At 52.4% G+C, this 21770-nt stretch overlaps 1 protein-coding gene across 1 annotated transcript in view; it reads left to right on the plus strand.

Moving 5' to 3' along the window:
• Nucleotides 1-14271: 14271 nt before the first annotated feature.
• Notch3 (notch receptor 3) overlaps nt 14272-21770 on the plus strand; it is a 48046-nt gene continuing 40547 nt past the window's right edge. The window contains exons 1-2 of the mRNA XM_045139164.1: nt 14272-14389; nt 17710-17788. Of these exons, the coding sequence (XP_044995099.1) occupies nt 14272-14389; nt 17710-17788 (197 nt within the window). The remainder of the gene's footprint in view (nt 14390-17709; nt 17789-21770) is intronic.

Below are 21770 nucleotides of genomic sequence, written 5' to 3' on the forward strand. Positions count from 1 at the left end.
TGCCCGGAGCTAGATGAGGCCGGCCTTCTGCGACTAGCCTGAGTTTATCCAGGAGCTAGTTTCTTGAGGGCTGCAGGGCAGGCGGAGCGCATCACCCCGGGGAGCGAGCCGGCTCCCCCTTGGGCGGGTACCCCTGCATTCCATTGTCCCCAGCCCCTGTCGCCAGCATTATTTCTTTCTTTTTTTTTCATTATTATTTATTTGTTTGTTTATTTTGGTTTTTGAGGTAGGGTCTCACTGTAGTCCGGGCTGACCTGGAATTCACTATGGAGTCTCAGGGTGACCTCGAACTCATGGCGATCCTCCTACCTCTGCCTCCCCAGTGCTGAGATTAAAGGCGTGTGCCACCACACGCCCGTCTTTTTTTTTTTTTTAATTACTTATTAGCAAGCAGGGAGGGAGAGAGACAGACAGACAGACTGAATGGGGACAACAGGACCACTTTTAAAAAATATGTTTATCAGGCTGGAGAGATGGCTTAGTGGTTAAGGCGAAGTCTAAGAACCCGGGTTCGAATCCCCAGAACCGACGGTAAGACAGATAGATGCACAAGATGGCCCATGTGTCTGGATTTAATCTGCACTGGCTAAGGCCCTGGTGCATCCAGCCCATTCTCTCTCTCTCTCTCTCTCTCTGTTCACCCCCCTCACTCTCTCTTTTGGTATTGTATATATGTAAGTACAATGATTGAGATGGGGAGGTAATATGATGGAGAATGGAATCTCAAAGGGGAAAGTGCGGGAGGGCGGAGGGTATTATCATGGGATATTTTTTATAATCATGGAAAATGTCAATAAAAATTGTGAAAAGATAAAAAATAAAAGTAAATAAAAATATTTTGAGGAAGTTACTTATCTGTTTTTTAAAGATTTATTTTTATTTATTTATTGGAGACAGAGAGAGGCGGGGGGAGAGAGTGAGAGACGGAATGGGTGCACCAGGTCCTCCAGCCACTGCAAACCAACTCCAGATGCATGCGCCCCCTTGTGCATCTGGCTCACGTGGGTCCTGCGGAATCGAACCTGGGTCCTTAGGCTTCCCAGGCAAGTCTCACACGCTCACCCACCGTTCATCCATCCACGCACTCATCTGTGATCGGTCTCCAATGGAATGAGGAACTGGGGAGGAAGAGAGCAATGACTGGGGAGGGACGGCTTCAAGTCTTCCTGGAAGAGGCAGTCCACAGGCACACATCGCTCCCACGCATGATTCCCGAGTGCCGGGATTAAAGGCGTGCACCACCACGCCCAGCTTCCAATCCTAACTATTGATTCATCCAATGGACACTCACAAGGACTTGACGGTGTAACTCAGTGGCCGAGTGCTTACCTAGCATGTGTAAAACCCCACATTCCACCCCAACATGGAACCCCCAAATAAGAAAGTCATATCACCTCCTTTGCACTAGGGCTTCACCGCTGAGCAAGATGGACGCCGACAGAGCTCCTAATCTCACGGGGGATCCACGTGGGATCATATTGAAGGGGGAGACCATGGAGGTTCAGAGGAGCCAAGGCAGAACTTCAGAGTGGTCAGACCAGTTTATTCAACTAAAAGCCCTCTGGTAGCCGTGTGTGGTGGCGCGCACCTTTAATCCCAGCACTCGGGAGGCAGAGGTAGGAGGATCGCCATGAGTTCGAGGCCACCCTGAGACTCCATAGTGAATCCCAGGTCAGCCTGGGCTAGAGTGAGACCCTACCTCGAAACACCAAAGAAACAAAAAACAAAAACCGCCCTCTGATGACTTCACATTCTTGGGGTAAAATCCCAAACTCTGTTGGCCCCTTGGGACTCAGCCAGACAGTTTCCCTGACCTCTTGCTAACTACCCATGAAGTCCCGCCTCCTCACCATCCTCTTCCCCATCCTCCTCCAGTACAATCCGTTCCCTCGTTCCCTCCGTGCAGAATGCCCTTCCCCTTGCTGAGTACCTCACCGACTTATTTGCCTTAGCTATACATAGCATTAGCAATAATGAATGTTTCCTCTTCAGGAGGAAATTCGTAGTTTCTCCCCACTCTATCACACTCAACTGTCTTTTCTCAATAGCTGTTGCGTCACTGGCCCCGCCCCCTCCCCTCACCAACACACACTGATGATTGGACACATGACTAGGCAAATGCTCTGCCAGTGAAGCTACAATCCCAGATCCCTTTTTTTATTCCTTTGGTTTTTCGAGGTAGGGTCTCACCGTGGCCCAGGCTAACCTGGAATTCATTCATTGATTGTGTCGTCTCAGGGTGGCCTTGAATTCATGGGGATCTTCCTGCCTCTGCTTCCTGGGTGCTGGGATTAAAGGCGTGAGCCACCACACCCAGCCTCCCAGCCCTTTTAATTATTATTATTTTTGAAAAATTTGAAACCTGGGTCCTTTGGCTTTGCAAGAAAATGCCTTAACTGCTAAGCCATCCTTCCAGCCTTCTTCCTTCTTTCTTGAGAAGGAGTCAGGTAGCTCTTTTAGGCAGTTAGGATGACCCCTAAAGTTAAAAAGTTAAAAGGTGCTTGTTAGAAATCAAAGGGTGGGGGCTGGGGAGATGGCTTAGCAGTTAAGGAGCTTGCCTACAAAGCCAAAGGACCCAGGTTCAATTCCTCAGGACCCACATAAGCCAGATGTACAAGGGGGTGCACATGTCTGGCCACCAAAGGCCTTGATGTGCCCATTCTCTCTCACTCTCTTTTCTTGCCTATTTCTTTCTCTTTCTCAAATAAATAGAAATTTAAAAAAAAAATAATTGAGAAAAAGAAACTCCTTGCTTTTATTCTTTCTCCTCAACACTTTCTTCCAAGATGATCTTCCTGTACTCCATAAATACACTTTTCCCTTCTTTCTTTCTTTTTTTTTTTTTTTTTGAGGTAGGGTCTTGCTGTAGTATAGGCTGACCTGGAATTCACTATGTAGTCTCAGTGTGGCCTCCAACTCACAGCGATCCTCCTACCTCTGCCTTCTGAGTCCTCCTGGGTCTATACGCTTTCTTGATTCCCCAGGGCCTACATAAACCAGGTGCACAAGGTGGTACATGTGTTTGGAGTTTGATTGTAGTGGCTAGAAACCCTGGAGTGCGCATTTTCTCTTTCTCTCTTTTTTCCCTCTCTCTGCCTCCTTCTCACTCTCTAATAAATAAGTAAATAAAATATTTAAAAGTAAATAAATATAATGATTTAATAATTATCCTTCTCAGTCTAATTTTATTCAATTCTTTCATTAACAGTAGACACAGACCTGGTGTTTAGGGCTCAAGAACTTTCCTGAACCCCTAACACCCCATTCCATTCCTTCCTTCCTTGTTTGTTAGGCAGAGAAAGAGCGAGGAACACTCCAGGGCCTCCTGACACTGCAAAAAAAAAAAAAACACTGCAGACACATGGGCCACTCTGCTTGTGACTTTACATGGGAACTGGGGAATCGAACCCAGGCATTAGGCTTTGTAAGCAAGTACCTGTAACCACTGAGAAATCACTGCAGTACCCCCATTCTCTACCTTAAATTCATTTCTTAATTTCTTTATTTTAGTTTTACCAGGTAAGGTCTCACTCTAGCCCATGCTGACCTGGAATTCACTATGTAGTCTCAAGCTGGCCTTGAACTCACAGCGATCCTCCTGACCCTGCCTCCTGAGTGCTGGGATTAAAGGCGTGCGCCACCACACCTGGCTATTTTATTTTATTCTTTAAAGCAGGGGCTCAACCTAGCCCACGCTGGTCTTGAACTCACAGCAATCACCCCTACCTTTGCTTCCTGAGCACTGGGGTTAAAGGCATGTGGGCCACTGTGTCCAGCTAACTTCATTTATTTATTTTTATTATTCATTATTTATTTTTGTTTTTCTGAGGCAGAGTCTTGCTGTAGCCCAGGTTGACCTGGAATTCACTATGTAGTCTCAGGGTGGCCTTGAACTCATGGAGATCCTCCTACCTCTGCCTCCCGAGTGCTGGGATTACAGGCTTGTGCCACCACGCCCGGCTAAATTCCTTTATTTTTGTGGTGCTAGGGATCAAATCCAAGGTCCAATACATGCTAAGCAAGAGCTCTACCACTGAGCCACACCCCCAGCTGCTTTTTTATTTTCTAAGATGGGGTGTCGCTATGTAACCCAGGCTGGCCTTGAAGTCACAATCCTCGTGCCTCGGCCTCCACGGGGCTCAGATGATAATTATGCATGACCACAGCCATCACCTTGTATTTTGCCTGTCTCATTGAGGAACTGGCTCTGTCTTAAGCCAGCTCTGTCATCAAGAAGGCCTGGCACCAAGCAGGTGTTGACTAACATCTATCAAGCTGGGTATGTTGGGACATGTTTACAACCCTAGCGCTCAGTAGGTTAAGGCAAGGTGGATCTACAGTTCAAAACCAGCCTGGGCTACAGTAAGACTGCCTCTCCGCTCCTCACCCCTGCCGCCTCCCCCCTCCCCCCAAAAAAGGCCAGAATTGGTGGTTTAAGCCTGTAATCCCAGCATTGAGAAGAGGAAGGCAGGGGATCTCTACACATTTGAGCCCAGCCTGGACTACACAGTGAGGCTCTTGTCTCAGACAAAGCAACAAAGAGTGACTGAATGAAGGTGTTAAAAAGGTGGAGAGTCAGGGGGCTGGAAAGATGGCTTAGCGGTTAAGACCTTTGCCTGCAAAGCCAAAGGACCCAGGTTTGACTCCCCAGGACCCACATAAGCCAGAAGCACAAGGTGGCACTTGGGTCTGGAGCTCATTTATAGTGGCTGGAGGCCCTGGTGCACCCATATAAATTTTATATGTGTGTGTGTGTATTTTTTTAAGTGGAGAGTTGGAATGAACAGCTGGCTGGTTGGTGGGGTCCTCACAGAGCACCCACCCAGCAGCTTGCCGGCAAGCATGGCTGGGTACCCAGCCTATCTGTCCTGGGGTCCCGTGTCCCCAGAGCCACCCGGGCGGTCCTCATCCTGCTGAATCCCACGGCTCCCATCCTGGTCTTAAGGACCAAGGCCAGTTTTCCGCACATGGGCCAGGGGGTGGGATTGTGGTCCCTGGGATCCCAAGAGGAAGAGGAGGAGGAGCAGGAGCTGAGGCTGTATGCTGAGATTCCAGTCAGCATGCCTGTCCCTGTGTCTTGGCCCGGCCCCAGATCCCCAGTCCCGAGGGGCTGAGCTCATGCAGGAGAAATGTGTTCTCCAGCTAATGCAGCCAACAAGGGGCAGAAGAGGGGCCGCGTGCCCACGCCACAGGGACGAGGGCCTCCAGGCCGTGGGAATGGCTGCTGTGACGGGCCCCCGGGGACTCGAACACCTTGGGTGGGTCCTCCCTCCGTGTCTGGAGGGCATGCAGTATAAGCGTAGCTTCCTTTCCACGCCAACCTCAGCCTGTCTTGTCTTCGCTGCTCCGTCTCCCAGAGGCCAGCGGCCCCTGCATCGGCCGACTAATGAACTCTGAACTAGCTGCCTGGTGAACCATATGCCGGGTTCCTCCCTTGCTTTTGTTGTTGTTTTATTATTATTATTATTATTATTTGGTCTTCCTTCCTTCCCTTCCTCCTCTCTCTTCCTCCCTTCTTTCTTTCTTTGCTTTTGGCTTTTGGAGGTAAGGTCTCACTCTAGCCCAGGCTGACCCGGAATTCACCATGTAGTCTCAGAGTGGCCTCGAACTCACGACGACTCTCCTACCTCTGCCTCCTGCGTGCTGGGATTACAGGCGTGCGCCACCGCGCCCGGCTGTCACTTGCTTCTTGTAATGGGGAGTTCAGTCCCTGCTACAACATTGATCCATTCTGCCTCAGGGGAGAACACGGCTTATTCTAATGGTTCTTGCTTTGCCTCCTCCAGCCACAAACCCTTCTCTGGACCCCACGGTCCCCAGAAAGGATTGAAAAAGATGATTTAGGGCAGGAGAAGATGGCTCAGTGGTTAAGGCGTTTGCCTGTAAAGCCAAAGGACCCTGGTTCTATTCCCCAGGTCCCACGTAAGCCAGATGCACAAGGTGGCACATGTGTGTCTGGAGTTCGTTTGCAGTGGCTGGAGGCCCTGGAACACCCGTGTTCTCTCTCTCTCTCTCTCTCTACTTCTTTCTCTCTTTCAAGTAAATAAATAAATAAATTTTTTAAAAAAGATGATTCAGTTTCCCGGAGGCAGCTCTGTGGGCACCCCAACTCCTTTAGTTACTTCCCGAGAGTAACCAAACCTTGAAATGTCACCACCTACATGTTCATTCCCTGCTTGGGGACTGTGGGACCCTCACCCCCCATCTGATCCTTTAGGAATCCCTAGTTTCCTGTGGGAAGAGGATGGCAACAGACAATTCCAGCTCCTTATGAACAAGACTGAGCGAACATGGGTAGACACAGTGAGCTTAGGGGCCAGAGGGCTCTGTCGGTTACCCCCAGGGACTGAAGACAGGATGTGATGCGTTAGGATGTCCTCCTGGGAAGGGACTTGAATCATACCCTCCTCACAGCCAGATGACTCAGCACACTTATAGTGAGTCAGTCTGTAATCCCTTAAAAAAAATTTATTTAGGAGCTAGAGTGATGTCTCAGCAGTTAAAGGTGCTTGCTTGCAAAGCCTGATGGCCTGGGTTCAAGTCCCCACATGTACAAAGTGGTGCATGTGTCTGAAGTTTATTTACAGTGGTAAGAGAGCCTTGCTTGTGCCCAGTCTCTGTCTCTCTTTGCTTGCAAATAAAAAGTAAATAAATAAAAATATAAAAAAACTATTTATGGGCTGGAGAGATGGCTTAGCAGTTTAGGCACTTGTCTGCGAAGCCTAAGGACCCATGCTCAACTCTTCAGATCCCATGGAAGCCAGGCACACAGGTGATGCATGCAAAAGGTCCCACATGCACACAAGGTGGCGCATGCATCTGGAGTTCCGATTGCAGTGGCTGGCATCCCTGCCATACAATTATTTATAGTTCTGTACATGGGGGCTGTGGGGAGAAGCTCTGGACACTCAAACAAATGCCAGATGCTTGTATCACTTTTTTGTTTGTTTCTTTTGATTTTCATGGTAGGGTCTAGCTCTAGCCCAGGATGACCTGGAATTCACTATGTAGCCTCAGGGTGGCCTTGGATTTAGGACAATCCTCCTACCTCTGCTTCCCAAATGTTGGGATTAAGGGTGTGCGCCACCACGCCCAGCTTTCTGTCACTTCTTGCGAGTGGCTTGGGAAGTGAACCCTGGCAGACTTTGTAAGCAAGCTCCTTTAACCACTGAACCATCTTCCCAACCCCCGTGCCTCTTCTTAGAGAATTTTTTGTTTGTTTGTTTGTTTTGGTTTTTTAAGGCAGGGTCTTGCTGTAGCCCAGGCTACATAGTCTCTGGCTGGCCTTGAACACATGGCAATCCTCCTACCTCTGCCTCCCAACTGTTGGGACCACCAAGCCTGGCTTAGACAACTTTATTTTTTTGTCTCTATTTTTTTGTTATTCAAAAGTTACTGGGCTGGAGAGATGGCTTAGTGGTTAAGGGCTTGCCTGTGAAGCCTAAGGACCCCGGGTCGAGGCTCAGTTCTCCAGGACCCACACTAGCCAGATGCACAAGGGGTTGTACGCATCTGGAGTTTGTTTGCAGTGGCTAGAGGCCCTGGGGCATCCATTCTCTCTCTCTTTCTGCCTTTCTCTGTCTGTCACTCTCAAATAAGTAAATAAAAATAAACAAAAAATATGTTAAAAAGAAGGTGTGCACCACCATACCCTGGCCTATTTAAAAAAAAAAAAAAAAAGTTACTCCTTTCTCACTCCACCTCTGAACTCCATATTGCCTGGAGTCACCTAGATCCAAGTTCATCTCAGTTCCTGGGCAGGGATGCAGCTTACTGGGACCGCTCTGCGTATCTGGCATGCATAAGGCCATGAATTCCATCCTTAGCACAGCAAGACAAGAAAACTACAACAGCAAAACCAACTCCTAAGTTCTCTTACAAAATCTTTTTTTTTTTTTTTTTTGCTCAGGCTGGCCTCGAACTCCTATCCTCCTGCCTCTACAGCAATTTATTACTGTCATGCACCACCACAGCTGGCACAAATTCTATTTTTTTAAAATTATTTATTTATTTATTTGAGAGCGACAGACACAGAGAGAAAGACAGATAGAGGGAGAGAGAGAGAATGGGCGCGCCAGGGCTTCCAGCCTCTGCAAACGAACTCCAGACGCGTGCGCCCCCTTGTGCATCTGGCTAACGGGGTCCTTAGGCTTCACAGGCAAGCGCTTAACCGCTAAGCCATCTCTCCAGCCCAAATTCTATTTTTTAAATATCATTTTAAAATTTATATTTGAGAGAGAAAAAGGCAGAGAGAGAGAGACAGAGAGAGGAAGATAGAGAGAGAGAATGGGTGCACCAGGGCCTTCAGTCACTGCAAATGAACTCCAGAAGCATGTGCCAACTTACATGTTTATGTGGGTCCTGGGGAATCAAACCTGGTTCCTCTGGCTTTGTAGGCGAGTACCTTAATCACTAAGCCATCCCTCCAGCTGACACATACCTTTAGTCACAGCACTCTGGAGGCCACGGTGGGTGGATCCCTGTGAGTTCAAGGCCACTCTGACACTACATAGTGAATTCCAGGTCAGCCTGGGCTAGAGCGAGACCCTACCTTGAAAAAAACATAGTGAGCTGGACAGATGCCTTAGTAGTTACGGTGCTTGCCTGCCTGCAAAGCCTATGGACCCATGTTCAACTGTCCAGATCCCACATAAGCCAGTTGCACAAAGGCAAGCACAAGGTTGCATATGCCCACTAGGTGGCGGAAGCATCTGGAGTTTGCAGTGGCTGAGGCCCTGGTGCACCAATCCTCTCTCTCTCCCTGTCCTTCTCTCTGAAATTAAAAAATAGAAACAAGAAGTAGTCTGGAGAGATTGCTCAGTGGTTAAAGGTGCTTGTTGGCAAAGCCTGACTTCTGGGTTCAATTTCCCAGTAAAACCAGATGCACAGAGTGGTGCGTGCATCTTGAGTTCATCTGCCGTGGCAAGAGATCCTGGTGCACCCTCCCTCTCTCTCTCTCTCCTTGCAAATAAATAAGAAAAAAATTTAAAATCATCTAGCTGGATGTGGTGGCACAGGCCTTTAATCCCAGCACTCAGGAGGCAGAGGTAGGAGGATTGCTATGCGTTCAAGGCCACCCTGAGACTACATAGTGAATTCCAGGTCAGCCTGGGCTAGAACAAGATCCTACCTCAAAAAAATTTTTTTTAAATAAATAAAATGCTTTTTTTTTTTTAAAGTGGGGGGGGGGCTGGAGAGATGGCTTAGCGGTTAAGGCATTTGCTGACAAAGCCAAAGGACCCAGGTTTGATTCCCCAGGTTCCACCTAAGCCAGGTGCACAAGGTGACACATATATCAGGATTTTGTTTGCAGGGGCTGGAGGCCTGGTGAACACATACTCCGTCAGCCTCACTCACTCTTTTTCTCAACTATACAAATAAAAGATATTAGCTGCGAGCTGGGCGTGGTGATGCACGCCTTTAATCCCAGCACTCGGGAGGCAGAAGTAGGAGGATTGCTGTGAGTTCAAGGCTGGCCTGCTGAGACTACATAGTGAATTCTAGGTCAGCCTGAGCTAGAGTGAGATCCTACCTCGTAAAACCAAAAATAAACAAATAAAGAAATAAAAAGATGTTAAAAAAAGAAATTATGGGCTGGAGAGATAGCTGAGCTGATAAGGTGATTGACTGCAAAAACCCAATGGCCCAAATTCTATTCCCCAGTTCCCACATAAAGCAACATGCGGGCTGGGGGATGGCCTAGTTAGTGGTTAAGGCACTTGCCTGCAAGGTTCAGTCTCCCAGAACTCACGTAAACCAGATGCACAAGGTGGCGCATGTGTCTGGAGTTTATTTGCAGTGATTGGAGGCCCTGATGCATGTTTTTTCTCTCTCTCCCTCTCCAATAAATAAAAATAAAAATAAAAATAAATTACTTAGAGAAAGCAACATGCACAAAGTGGCACATGCATCTGGAGTTTGCAGTTGCTGGAGGCTCTGGTACGCCCATTCTCTCTCTGTGTCTCTCTTCTATCTCTCTCTGCTTGCAAATAAATAAATAAATATTAAAAAAAAATTATTAGCTGGGTGTGGTGGTGTAAGTCTTTAATCCCAGCACTTGGGAGGCAGAGGTAGGAGGATCACTGTGAGTTCGAGACCACCCTGAGACTACAAAGTGAATTCCAGGTCAGCCTGAGCTAGAGTGAGACCCTACCTTGAAAAAAAGAAAGAAAGAAAGAAGAAAGAGAGAGAGAGAGAGAGAGAGAGAAGTTATTAGTAAATGTCAAAACCCGGTGAGCAAAGATTTAATGGCACCAGGGAATTCACATAGTCAGGGATTATTTCCTTATAGGATACTTGTTCAGGATAATGAAGGGTGGCATTCGTGGTGGCACACTCCAGTTCAAGAGCAGCTTGACCTACATAAAAACTGTCTGAAAAGGGCTGGAGAGATGGCTTAGCGGTTAAGCGCTTGCCTGTGAAGCCTAAGGACCCCGGTTCGAGGCTCGCTTCCCCAGGTCCCACGTTAGCCAGATGCACAAGGGGGCGCACGCGTCTGGAGTTCGTTTGCAGAGGCTGGAAGCCCTGGCGCGCCCATTCTCTCTCTCTCCCTCTATCTGTCTTTCTCTCTGTGTCTGTCGCTCTCAAATAAATAAATAAATAATTAAAAAAAAAAAAAAAACTGTCTGAAAAAAAAGGCGGGGGGCTTGGAATGTAGCTCAGTGGTAGAGCATTTGCCCAGCATGCTCAAGACCCTGGGTTCCATCTCAGGCCCTTTAAATAAATAAGTAAGCAAGCAAAGAAATAGTGAGGATTGAGATAAGAAAGAAACCATCCCTTTCCCAGCACTGCACAGTAAATAAATATATACATGGATACAGGAAAGGGGGGGAGGAGAAGGAGGGAGGGAAGGAAAGAAAGAGAGGGAGGATTGGGATAGGAAGAAAACAGCTTTTTGTTGTTGTTTGTTTGTTTTTCAAGGTAGGGTCTCACTCTAGCCCAGGCTGATTTGGAATTCACTATGTGAATTCAGGGTGGCCTTGAACTCACGGCGATCCTCCTACCTCTTTGCCTCCGGAAGGCTGAGATTAAAGGCGTGTGCCACCACGCCCCGCTGAATATGGGCTTTGATTTAGGAAACACTCAGTGATGTCTCTGAAGGCAAAAGAATATGCCTGTGACTTACTCTCAGTTAGTTTAATTTTCCAAATGTATGTCCTTCTGTGTGCATTTGTTTAAAATTATGAGGCAGAGCCGGGAGCGGTGGTGCATGCCTTTAATCCCAGCACTCTGGAGGCAGAGGTAGGAGGATCGTGGCGAGTTCGAGGCCACCCTGAGACTACATGGTGAATTCCAGTCAGCCTGAGTTAGAGTGAGACCCTACCTCAAAAAAACAAAATAAATAAATAAAACTATAAGGCAAGTGTGACAAGGTGGTTGGTTGGTGAATCTGGACAAAGGACTTACGGAGGTTGTTGACTGTTCTGTAACTTCTTGCTTAAAATGATTTCATAAATTAAAATAGCCGGGCGCATTGGCACATGCCATGCCTTTTAATCCCAGCACTTGGGAAGCAGAGGTAGGAGGTTCAGTGTGAGTTCGAGGCCAGTCTGAGACTACATAGTGAATTACAGGTCAGCCTGGGCTACAGTGAGATCCTAACTGAAAAAAAAAAAGTAATTTTTTAAAAGTTTTATTTATTTATTTGAGAGGGTGAGAGAGGAAAGAGGCAGAGAGAGAGAGAGAGAGAGAGAGAGAGAGAGAGAGAGAGAGAGAATGGGCACGCCCAGGCCTCCAGCCACTGCAAACGAACTCCAGATGTGTGCGCTCCCTCATGCATCTAGCATGCATCTGGTCCTGGGGAATGGAACTGAGATCCTTTCACTTTGCAGGCAAACGCCTTAACCGCTAAGCCATCTCTCCAGGCCATAAAAGTTTATTTTATTCCACGTGACGGAATCCCACCGGGCGGCCCTTCCTCCAGGGCTCAGCTCCAGCACTGAGCTGTCTTTGCTCCTTGGCTGCAAGCATCTCATGTCACTGCCCTCCAGTCAGCTCACTGCTCCCCTCAACAGCCTCTTCGCCAGGGCAGATGCCAGGGGCTCGGCTCCGTCCCTCCGTTTGCTGACGCCTTGCCTGCCTATCTGTCCTTTGCGCTGAGGCAGTTTCCTCTACCAAGATGCCTTCGTTTCAGCTCATCGTCTGGTGTCAAGCCCTGGGTTTTCCTCTGGGAAGCCCTTCTTAGGGAAGCTGAGTGTATCATTGTCCCCTCCCCCAGCATGGAGACGGAGCTGGACACCCTTTTGGGGTCCACGAATGCTCAAATACCCCAACGGACAGCCCTCCCCTACTGGTGACCCCTTCTCGGATTCTGTGGCTCCTCCGGCCCAGCCCTCAGTTCTCCGTGTTGAGGATGAGAGTAACTGGTTTTATTTATTGATTTTCCTCCAAGAATTGTGATTCCCTCCAAGGCTGGGCTTGGGACCACTGAAGCTCTTCACTCTCACCCAGACACAGAGGGGGCTGTCAGGAGGTGTTTTTTTTTTTTTTTTTTTTTTTTAAAGTAGGGTCTCACTCTAGCCCAGGCTGACCTGGAATTCACTATGTAGTCTCAGGGAGGCCTTGAACTCATGGCGATCCTCCTACATCTGCCTCCTGAGTGCTAGGATTAAAGGTGTGCACCACCACATCCAGCTAAGTATTTTATTTTATTTTTAAATTTTATTAGGTTTTTTTTTTTTTTAATTTTATTTGAGGTAGGGTCTCGCTTTAGCTCAGACTGACCTGGAATTCACTATGGACTCTCAGGGTGGCCTCGGACTCATGGCGATCCTCCTACCTCTGCCTCCCGAGGGCTGGATTAAAGGTGTGCGCCACCGTGCCCAACCTGCCAGGAGGTTTTGCAAGTAGATTGAGTTTTGTAAACTGCAATCTGTTAATGGCATTGGCCAAGAGGTGCTGAGTGGCAAAATTGTAAAGGGCGTGGAGTGGAGCTGGGGATTGGTGTGAGAACTCTGGATTTCACAAGGTTGTAAACAGAAAGTGAGTTTTCTTTTCTTTTTGGCTTTGGCTTTTTTGTTGTTGTTTGTGTGTTTTCCTTTTCTTTTCAAAGTAGGGTCTCACTCTAGCCCAGGCTAACCTAGAATTTACTATGGAGTCTCAGGGTGGCCTCAAACTCATGGCTATCCTCCTACCTCTGCCTCCCGAGTGCTGGGATTTAAGAAGGTGCGTGCTGTACCACCATGCCTGGCCCTTTCTTCTCTTTTCTTTTGGTTTTTCGAGGCAGGGTCTCACTCTAGCCCAGGCTGACCTGGAATTCACTATGGAGTCTCAGGGTGGCCTCGAACTCACGGCGATCCTCCTACCTCTGCTTCCTGAGTGGTGTGCTGGAATTAAAGGCATGGGCCACTATGCCCGGCTCTTTCTCCTTTTCTCTTTCTTGCCTTCCTTCCTTCCCTCCTTCCTTCCTCCTTTCCCTTCTTCTTTCTCTCTCTCCCTCTTTCCCTTCTTTCCTTTCTCTCTCTCTCTCTCTCTCTCTCTCTCTTTCTTTCTCTCTCCCGCTCTCTCTCTTTCTTTCTTCCTTTCTTCTTTTCCTTTTTCTAGGTAGGGTGTCACTGTAGCCCAGGCTGACCTGGAACTCACCATGTAGTCTCAGGGTGGCCTCGAACTCACGGCGATCCTCCTACCTCTGCCTGCAGGCCTGCGCCACCACGCCCGGCTCGAAAGGGGGGGTGGAGTGGGTGGGTGGGTGCTTTCCACGGAGGGCTGCACACACGTGCAGGCAGAGAGTCATGTGCCCGACCTGGGAGCCCATGCTCTTTCTGCACTGGGTTTGTGGCCTGGCTGGGCCCCAGTTTCAGGTTGGCCAGCGTTGGCGTTTTTTTTTCAGTGTCCGGGTGCATGAAGCTCTTGCCCCGATCTTGCATTCGCTGCAGGACGGCTAAGTGTGTGTGTGTGTGTGGGGGGGGGGGGGGGCTGCTGCCCCCATGTCCCCTCCCTGGCTGGGCGGTGGAGGAGGCTGGGGGTGGGGTGGGGGGCCAGCATCTGTGTCTCCGCGTGCGTGCCGGGGCCCGACTTTCCCAGGCCGTGCAGGTCCAGGGGTTTGGCGGTGGAGGCGGGGGGGGGGTCGGGAGGCCGGTGGCGCGGGGAGGCGGTGGATGCGCGCGGGGCCGGCCCCGGGGGCGGGGCGATCGGTCCAGGCTGGGGGCGGGGCGGCCCCCGAGGACTCACTCGGGCGAAGTTGGCGGCGGGGCGGAGGCTGTCCCGGGACGTGCCCGGAGCCGGGCCGACGGAGGAGGAAGGGAGGAGGGAGGAGGGTCGCGGCCGGCCGCCATGGGGCCGGGGGCCCGAGGTCTCCTTCGCCGCCGTCGCCCGATGGCCCTGCCGCGGTCACCACCGCCCATGGGGGCGCTGCCCCTGCTGCTGTTGCTGGCGGGGCCGGGGGCTGCAGGTGAGGGGGGATCCGGGGTGGGGCTAGGGGTGGTGGTCGCGGGGGGGGGGGAGGGTGGGGGAGGGTGGAGAACCCCAACCCTTGAGTCTGGGACTTGTGGTTTCTTTTTTTTTTTTTATTTCTCTGCAAGCGGAGGACCAGAGCCGGGGGCCGTGGTGCAGGAGTTGGGGGACCGTGTGCCAGTTCTGGGAAAGTGGGGTGCGCAGGGACTGCAGGATGGGGGGGGGTGTGTGTGTGGCGGGTGGAGGTGCAGATCCCAGAGGACCGTGGAGTAGTTAGTTAGTTGCCCTTGAGCGCTGCGTTAAGGCTGGAGATGAAGGCACCCAGAGATTGGGAATCCCGGGAGCGGGAATCAGGGATTCAAGTTTTTTCTTTTCTTTTCTTTTCTTTTTTTTTTTTTTTTTTAGGGGGGCGGTGCCAAGAGTTCTCCCCCCCCCCTCTCCCTTGCAACCCTGCCTGGAGTCCTGGGAAGGTGACGATTGTGGGGGGGGGGGGGAAGAGAGTGGGCTTAAGAAACCCCACTCCCAAGTTGCAGTTCCCCCCCCACCCCCTTGCACAAAGCTCACCCCTCCTCTGCATCCCGGGCCGGTGGGGGGCGGGGAGGGGCGCGAAGTTCTGGGCGCTCGGAGCTCCCGAGAAAACTTCCCAGGCCGGTGCGCCGTAAGACCCGGAGCCGGAGCCTCCGAGCGCGCGCGCCCCTCCCCTCCCCTCCTCCCTCCCTCCTCTCTTAGGGTGCAAGGATCCTGCGACACCCGCCCCTCCCGAACCCCGACTTCTGTGCCGGGAGGGCGAGGGGCGAGGCCCACGTGTGCTTTCCCTGGGACCTCTGCGCCCCCTCCGTGCGGCCCTAGCCCCTCCCCAGCCGGTCCCGGGGGGGGGGCCCCCAGTCCCTCCTCCTCCTCCTCCTCCTCCTCTGCTCTCCCCTCCCCCAGCTCTGGACAATGGCTGCGCCGTCTAGACACCCCCTCCCCCCGGCCGGCCTCGCGCTCTCTCGGCCAGACAAAGCGGGACCCTCCGCAGGGCCTGAGCTAGGGCATTGGGGTGTGTGTGTGTGGGGAGTGGGGGCGCACCACCCCTGCCACGGGAGATCGGGTGGGCACGGGAGGGGCGCAGCCTGGAGCTCAGGCCGGGGGTCTCAGGGCACCACGAGGGTTGAGGGGGAGGAGGGTCTGGCCTCTCCTAGCCTAGCGCCTGGGGCCAGGACCCAGCAGGAGCCATCATCCTTGAGGGGACCAAGCACCCCCTTTTGGCCTGTCACACTTACAGGGACACAGATATGCGTGCACACAGGGCCAGCACACTCGCACATGTTCACACTTGGCTCACACCAGACACACCCAGATGCACGTCTTTCTCTCTCTCTCTCACTGGCATGTATTGCTGTCAGAAGAACCAAGCTCATAGTACACCCTGCCCAGAGGTACCCATCCACAGACACACCTGTGTGTCTCCCCAACAACGCTGTGCACGCCACGCTCGCCCGTGGGCTCTGTGAATGTGGGGTGTGCGGCAACACACGCGCGATGCATATGCAGATGCCCCTCTCTTAGCTGCAGGAAGACCTCACTGAGTCCCCATATCGACTGACTGCCATGTAGGTTCACGTACATGCGGCTCACGTCCCCATGACGCTTGACATATACTCCCTCCCGCCATCGTGATGTCACAGAAAATTATCTCTGGGCGATAATGTCCCATTGGCATCTCATGAGGAAAAGCAGACGCGTTATGTTGTGCCATTCTTTTTTTAAAAAATTTTAATTAATTAATTAATTTATTTGCAAGCAGAGAGGAGAGAGAGAAGAGAGACAGACACACAGAGAACGGGCATGCCAGGGCCTCCAGCCACTGCAAACAAACTCCAGATGCGTGCGCCCCCTTGTGCATCTGGCTTATGTGGGTCCTGGGGAATCAAACCCGTGTCCTTTGGCTTTGCAGGCAGACACCTTAACCGCTAAATCTTACTATCGATTTTTTTTTTTCTCCCTGTCTCCTCTCTGCCTGCTTCTAGTTCCTTTTTTTTTTTTTTTTTTTGTTTGTTTCTTGAGGTAGGGTCTCACTCTGGCCCAGGCTGACTTGGAATTAAAATCTATGTATTCTTAGGGTGGCCTTGAACTCAGGGCCACCCTCCTACCTCTGCCTCCCAAGTTCTGGGATTAAAGGCGTGCGCCACCATACCTGGCTTAGATTCTCCTTTTATGTCTGTCCATTTGTTCTTTCTTTCTTTCTTTATAATTTATTTGAGAGTGACAGAGAGAGAAAGAGGCAGAGAGAGAGAGAGAAAGAGAGAATGGGCGCATCAGGGCCTCTGGCCACTGCAAATGAACTCCAGACACGTGTGCCACCTTGTGCATCTGACTAACATGGGTCCTGGGGGTCCTTAGGCTTTACAGGCAAATGCTTAACCTCTAAGCCATCTCTCCAGCCCTTTTTATTTATTTATTTTTTTAATTTAAATTTTTTGGTTTTACGAAGTAGGGTCTCACTCTAGCCCGGGCTGTCCTGGAATTCACTATGTAGTCTTAGGGTGGCCTCGAACTCACAGCGATCTTCTGACCTCTGGCTCCCGGGTGCTGGGATTAAAGGCGCCCGCCACCACGCCCGGGCTTCATCTGTTGTTCTTCGACTCCTTCTTTCCACCTCTCTCAGCGACACGCCTGCGGTGGTCCCACACCTTTAGAGAACACACAATGCTTCACTAGCTCTGGCCCAGCCACACCCCTTGCTTGGCTGGCAGGACAGTTAGGTTGTGCCACACCCCAGAGGGCCAGTCCTGTGGCGCGGAGACACTGGACAGGGCAGCTTCCTCTCCTTTGCACCACAGTTTCTCTGTCTAGTGCCCGAGGCTGGCTGTCATCCGTCCCTCCTGGGTTGAAGCAAAGAGTAAAGGTGGACATCAGAGGAAGAAGACCCAGAGCCCTAACGTTCCCTGCCCCCCCACCCCCGTGATCCTAAGATTTGGGGTGTGTAGCTTCAGAGGCCACTTCACTTGTAGCACCCTCACTCCTTGACTCTGCACCCCCTCCCCGATCTGCACACCTTAGCTCTGGCAGCTTCCCAAGTCCCCACATCTGGCACAAGCCAGCCCCTCCTCCTGCCCACCCCTGCCTGTGGTTCCCAGGGCTCCGAGCTGGTAGGGACAGCTGCAAGCTGACAGCTGGAGCCGAGGCAGGGGCCGTGGGAACCGTGGACGGGGGCCTCTCGGCACCCTCAGCCCAGTGCAGCTGTTGCTGGGTAGAGGGAGGGGGGAATCTATCGGTATGGTTTGGGGGTCCTAGGTGTCTGGCTGACCCTCCTACCTTCCTTTGCCCCCCACACAGCTCCTCCTTGCCTGGACGGAAGCCCGTGTGCCAATGGAGGACGTTGTACCCAGCTGCCTTCCGGGGAGGCTGCCTGCCTGTGAGTGCCTGGCCCGGTGCCATCGGTGGGCCCTCCAGGGGAGGGCGCCTGTCTCCTTCCTCCGTGTCCACCGAGGGTGCCTTGCACCAACCACCTCCTCCCTCGATGTGTGTGGCTTGGACAACCTCTCATATTTCAGGGTTTGGAGTCAGTCCGGGATGGGTTCAAATTCCACACGTCATGTTGCTCACTGACTGGGAATTAAGCCCTTTTAAAGCCTCCGTGCCCTGGCATGGAGGATGGACCCAGGAACCCCGACTTCACAGAGCTCCCGGTCTCTTTGGGTCATACGTCATACCCCTGACGGGGACAACCGTGATCCCCATAAGTCAGCTTTCGGGAACGACCCTTGCCACTGGGGTACGTGCGCTTGTAATGCGGTCCTGCCCTGGCAGCTTTCTGGCGGTGTGACCTTTGGCTAGTCATTTCCCCTCCCTGAGCCTCGCTGTATTTGTGAAATAGGCGTGTGTCTCCCTGGCTTGTGACCACAAATAAGCCCCCCCCCCACATTTCACTGTTCCATAATGCAAGGAAAGGCAAGGTATGGGTGGGGAAGGGGCAGCCCACCAGAGGCAGACCTCCGACACTTTGAGCAAGAGCTTGAAACTTTCTTTCTTTAAAAAACAAATGAACAGACATTTTATCTATTTATGAGAGAGAGGGAGAGAGGGGGGAGACAGGGTTTCCTGCCTCTGCAAACATGCACCACTTTGCGCATCTGGTTGTCCATGGGTACCGGGGAATCGAACTCTGGGCCATCATGTTTTGCAACTGAGCAAATTCAGTAGCTAAGCTGTCTCCAACCTGAGCTTGGGGCTTTCTGAGTGCCAGGTTTTTTTTTGTTGTTGTTTTTGTTTTACGAGGCAGGGTCTCACTCTGGCCCAGGCTGACCTGGAATTCACTACATAGTCTCAGGGTGGCCTCGAACTCACGGCGATCCTCCTACCTCTGCCTCCTGAGTGCCGGGATTAAAAGCGTGTGCCACTGCACCTGGTGAGCCCCAGCTTTTACATCTGAAATATGGGGCTGTCTAACTTCTTATATAAGTTTGGTTGTGATTTAAAAACAAAACAAAAAAAAGCCTGGTTGGGAGATGGCTCTGCGAGTGAGCGCTTGCTGCGCAGTCTGAAGACCTGAATTTGATCGCTAGCATCCTTGCCACAAGATGGGTGTGTGGGACGCTGCAGCGATGGCTCAGCCGTTGAGGCGCTTGCTTGGAAAGCCTCAGGACCCATGGCTTGGCTGTCCAGGTCCCACGTAAGCCGGATGCCCAAGGTGATGCACGCGCCTGACTTTGATTGCAGTGTCTGGAGGGCCTGAGTTGCCAATTCTCTCTCTCTCTCTCTCTCTCAAAAGAAAAAAACGTTTTATAAAAAGAAGGGTGTGGTCTCGCATGCCTGTGACTCCTGTGCCGAAGGGTGGTGATGCTGGGATCCCTGCGACTCGCTGGTCTACAAAATAAGTCACAGCTCCAGGGGCGGTGAGAGAGACCCTTGTCTCTGGGAAGGACACCTAATGCTGCCCTCTGGCCTCTACGTGTGTGAACAGGGCACACGCCTGTACACACACGTGTTCACGAGCCTCAAACTACCGCGACACCACACACGCACGCCGTCTATTTTGTTTAAACATCTGTTAGTGTATGCCCATAATTCCAGCACTTAGGAAGCTGATGCAGGAGGATTACCCCCCAACTTCTAGGTTAGTCTGGACTATGTAATGAGTTTCAGGCCAGCCTGGTCTAGAGAGTGAGAAGTGCCTCCAACAACAAAACCACAAACAAACAAACAAACGAGAGACCCTTTGCACCATACGTGGGCGTGGTGGCGCGCGCCCTTGATCCCAGCTCTCGTGGAGGCAGAGATAGGAGAACCATGGCGAGTTCGAGGCCAGCCTGGGTCTACAGAGTGAATTCCAGATCAGCCTGGGCTAGAGCAAGATCCTATCTGGAAGGAGGGAAAAGGTGTGTGTGTGTGTGGGGGGGGGGGTCGCTTGGAGATCTGGGGTTGTTTATGGTGGGTCCAGCAGGTGCAGGGTCCTAGGTTTCATCCAGAGAGTCAGACCTGGGACCCAGTGTCGCAAGGACACTGGTGTGTCCTCATCAGTGCCAACGACGGGAACACAGGAGAGGGGGTGCTATAAGGGAGTGGGGGTGCGCTTGGCTTCTTCGGTGTCGCAATCCCTCCGAGCAGCTCACCCTGTACCTATTAGCTCATCCGTGTATTCATTTACCCAGGCCGTGGGTCGCCTCAAGTTGGGCGAGGCTGGGGGTTAACTTTAGACCTAGAAAAAGCTCCTTTCAAACGTACTGCGGGCGCACCCAAATGGCTGGCACCCCTCTCCAACTTGGATTCACCTGTTTTGGGGGTGGGCTGAGACTGGCCGAGGAGTGCATTGGGGTTGAGGGGGGGGGTGGTTTGGTGATGGTGGTGTGTGTGTGTGTGTGTGTGTGTCCTTGAACCCCCTCTCCCTGGAGGCTGAGCGCCTGCGCCATAAAAAGAACCGGGGTCTGGAATCCAGCCGACAGGTGGATGCGCCCCGAGGCCTCCCCGCCTCTCGACAGGTGAATCACCGGCGCGCACGGCCGCCCGGAGCCCGGATCCCCGGAGCGGAGCGGGCTCCGTGCCTGCTGCGGGCAGGGTCGCTGTCGGGGCCCTCCCTGCGTACCCCTCCGGCTCCCGGGGCACCACCTCAGCATCCTGATACTCTCCTACAGGGTCGCTCTCCCCCCACCACCACCCCTCCACCCACAGCAGGCTCCGCGCTCCCCCATCGCCCCGGTCGTCCCCGGGCGCCCCGCTCGGTCGGCGGGCCTCCAAGCCCCGCTCCCGCTCGGGCTCTTTTGGGGCGGGGCGCTGGGCTTGAACCAGCCCGACCGGTCGGCGGGGCTCGGAGCGTGGGAACCCGCCCCGGGGGTGGGAAGGGAGTCGGTGGGGGGGGGGGCGCTGGAGGTGGGAGCGCGGCCCGTGCGATGCGCCCTCTCCCGGCCACCCTGCGGGATTTGGGGAGGGGTGTCGAGGAGAGTGTCCTCCACCCTCCATCCACCCCACCTCCCACTACTGCACCCCTGAGGGGCTTTGGGGAGGGGTGTCGAGAGCAGTGTCCCCTCCACCCACCACCCGCTGGTGCACCCTGCGGGGCTGGGCCCGGACTTGTTCAGTTCTGATGGGGCCAGGTTGGGCACTGTGAGGGATGCTCAGGCCTGAGTCACCTGCTGGAGTTCAGTTCCTGGCGTTTTTTTGCCACCAGGCCAAGGAAGGCCCGGGCTCCAAGAGCTGGCTGTGTTTGCAGAATCCCACAGCACAGAGCTGGACCTTGCACCACATCAGCTCCCTTCCTCGGCCAGCCTGGTCCTCCACTCCCCACCTCCAGGGTTGCAAGCTTCAGACCAACTTCCCTCCTAGTTCTTTTTATTTATTTTTTTGAGGTAGGGTCTCACTCTGGCCCAGGCTGACCTGGAATTCACTACGTAGTCTCAGGCTGGCCTCGAACTCACGGTGATCCTCCTCTACCTCTGCCTCCGGAGTGCTGGGATTAAATATGTGCTCCACCACATGGGTGTGGGGGGGCTCCTAGCTCTTATTTCCTTGCGGTTTGGGTGGGATTGGGCTGCAGGTTGAAGGACTGGTCCCCCCACGCCTCACCAGAAGGGCAGAGGTGGCTACTTAACACCCCAGAAGCCATCCACAGGAAGAAGGCTTCGGGTGTCCAGGAGAAAGTTGCGGAGGGTTTGGGGCAGTCTCCCCGCTTGTCCATCGGAGTGAGTTGCCCAGATCCACATGGGGGGTGGGGAGCCTGTGGTTCCTTGGCCACATTTGCCAGGCCAGTGTGTCTACGGAGTTTCTGGGTCTGCTGGGTGAGCTGTCTTCTGGAGTCGGAGGACTTTTCCTCTGCTGTTCCTGTCCTCCACACCAGCCTTCCTTACCTGCTTTTTTTGTTTTGTTTTTTTTTCGAGGTAGGGTCTCAATCTAGCCCAGACTGA

This window comes from Jaculus jaculus, chromosome 21 (genome assembly GCF_020740685.1).
Source record: "Jaculus jaculus isolate mJacJac1 chromosome 21, mJacJac1.mat.Y.cur, whole genome shotgun sequence".
Lineage (NCBI taxonomy): Eukaryota > Metazoa > Chordata > Mammalia > Rodentia > Dipodidae > Jaculus > Jaculus jaculus.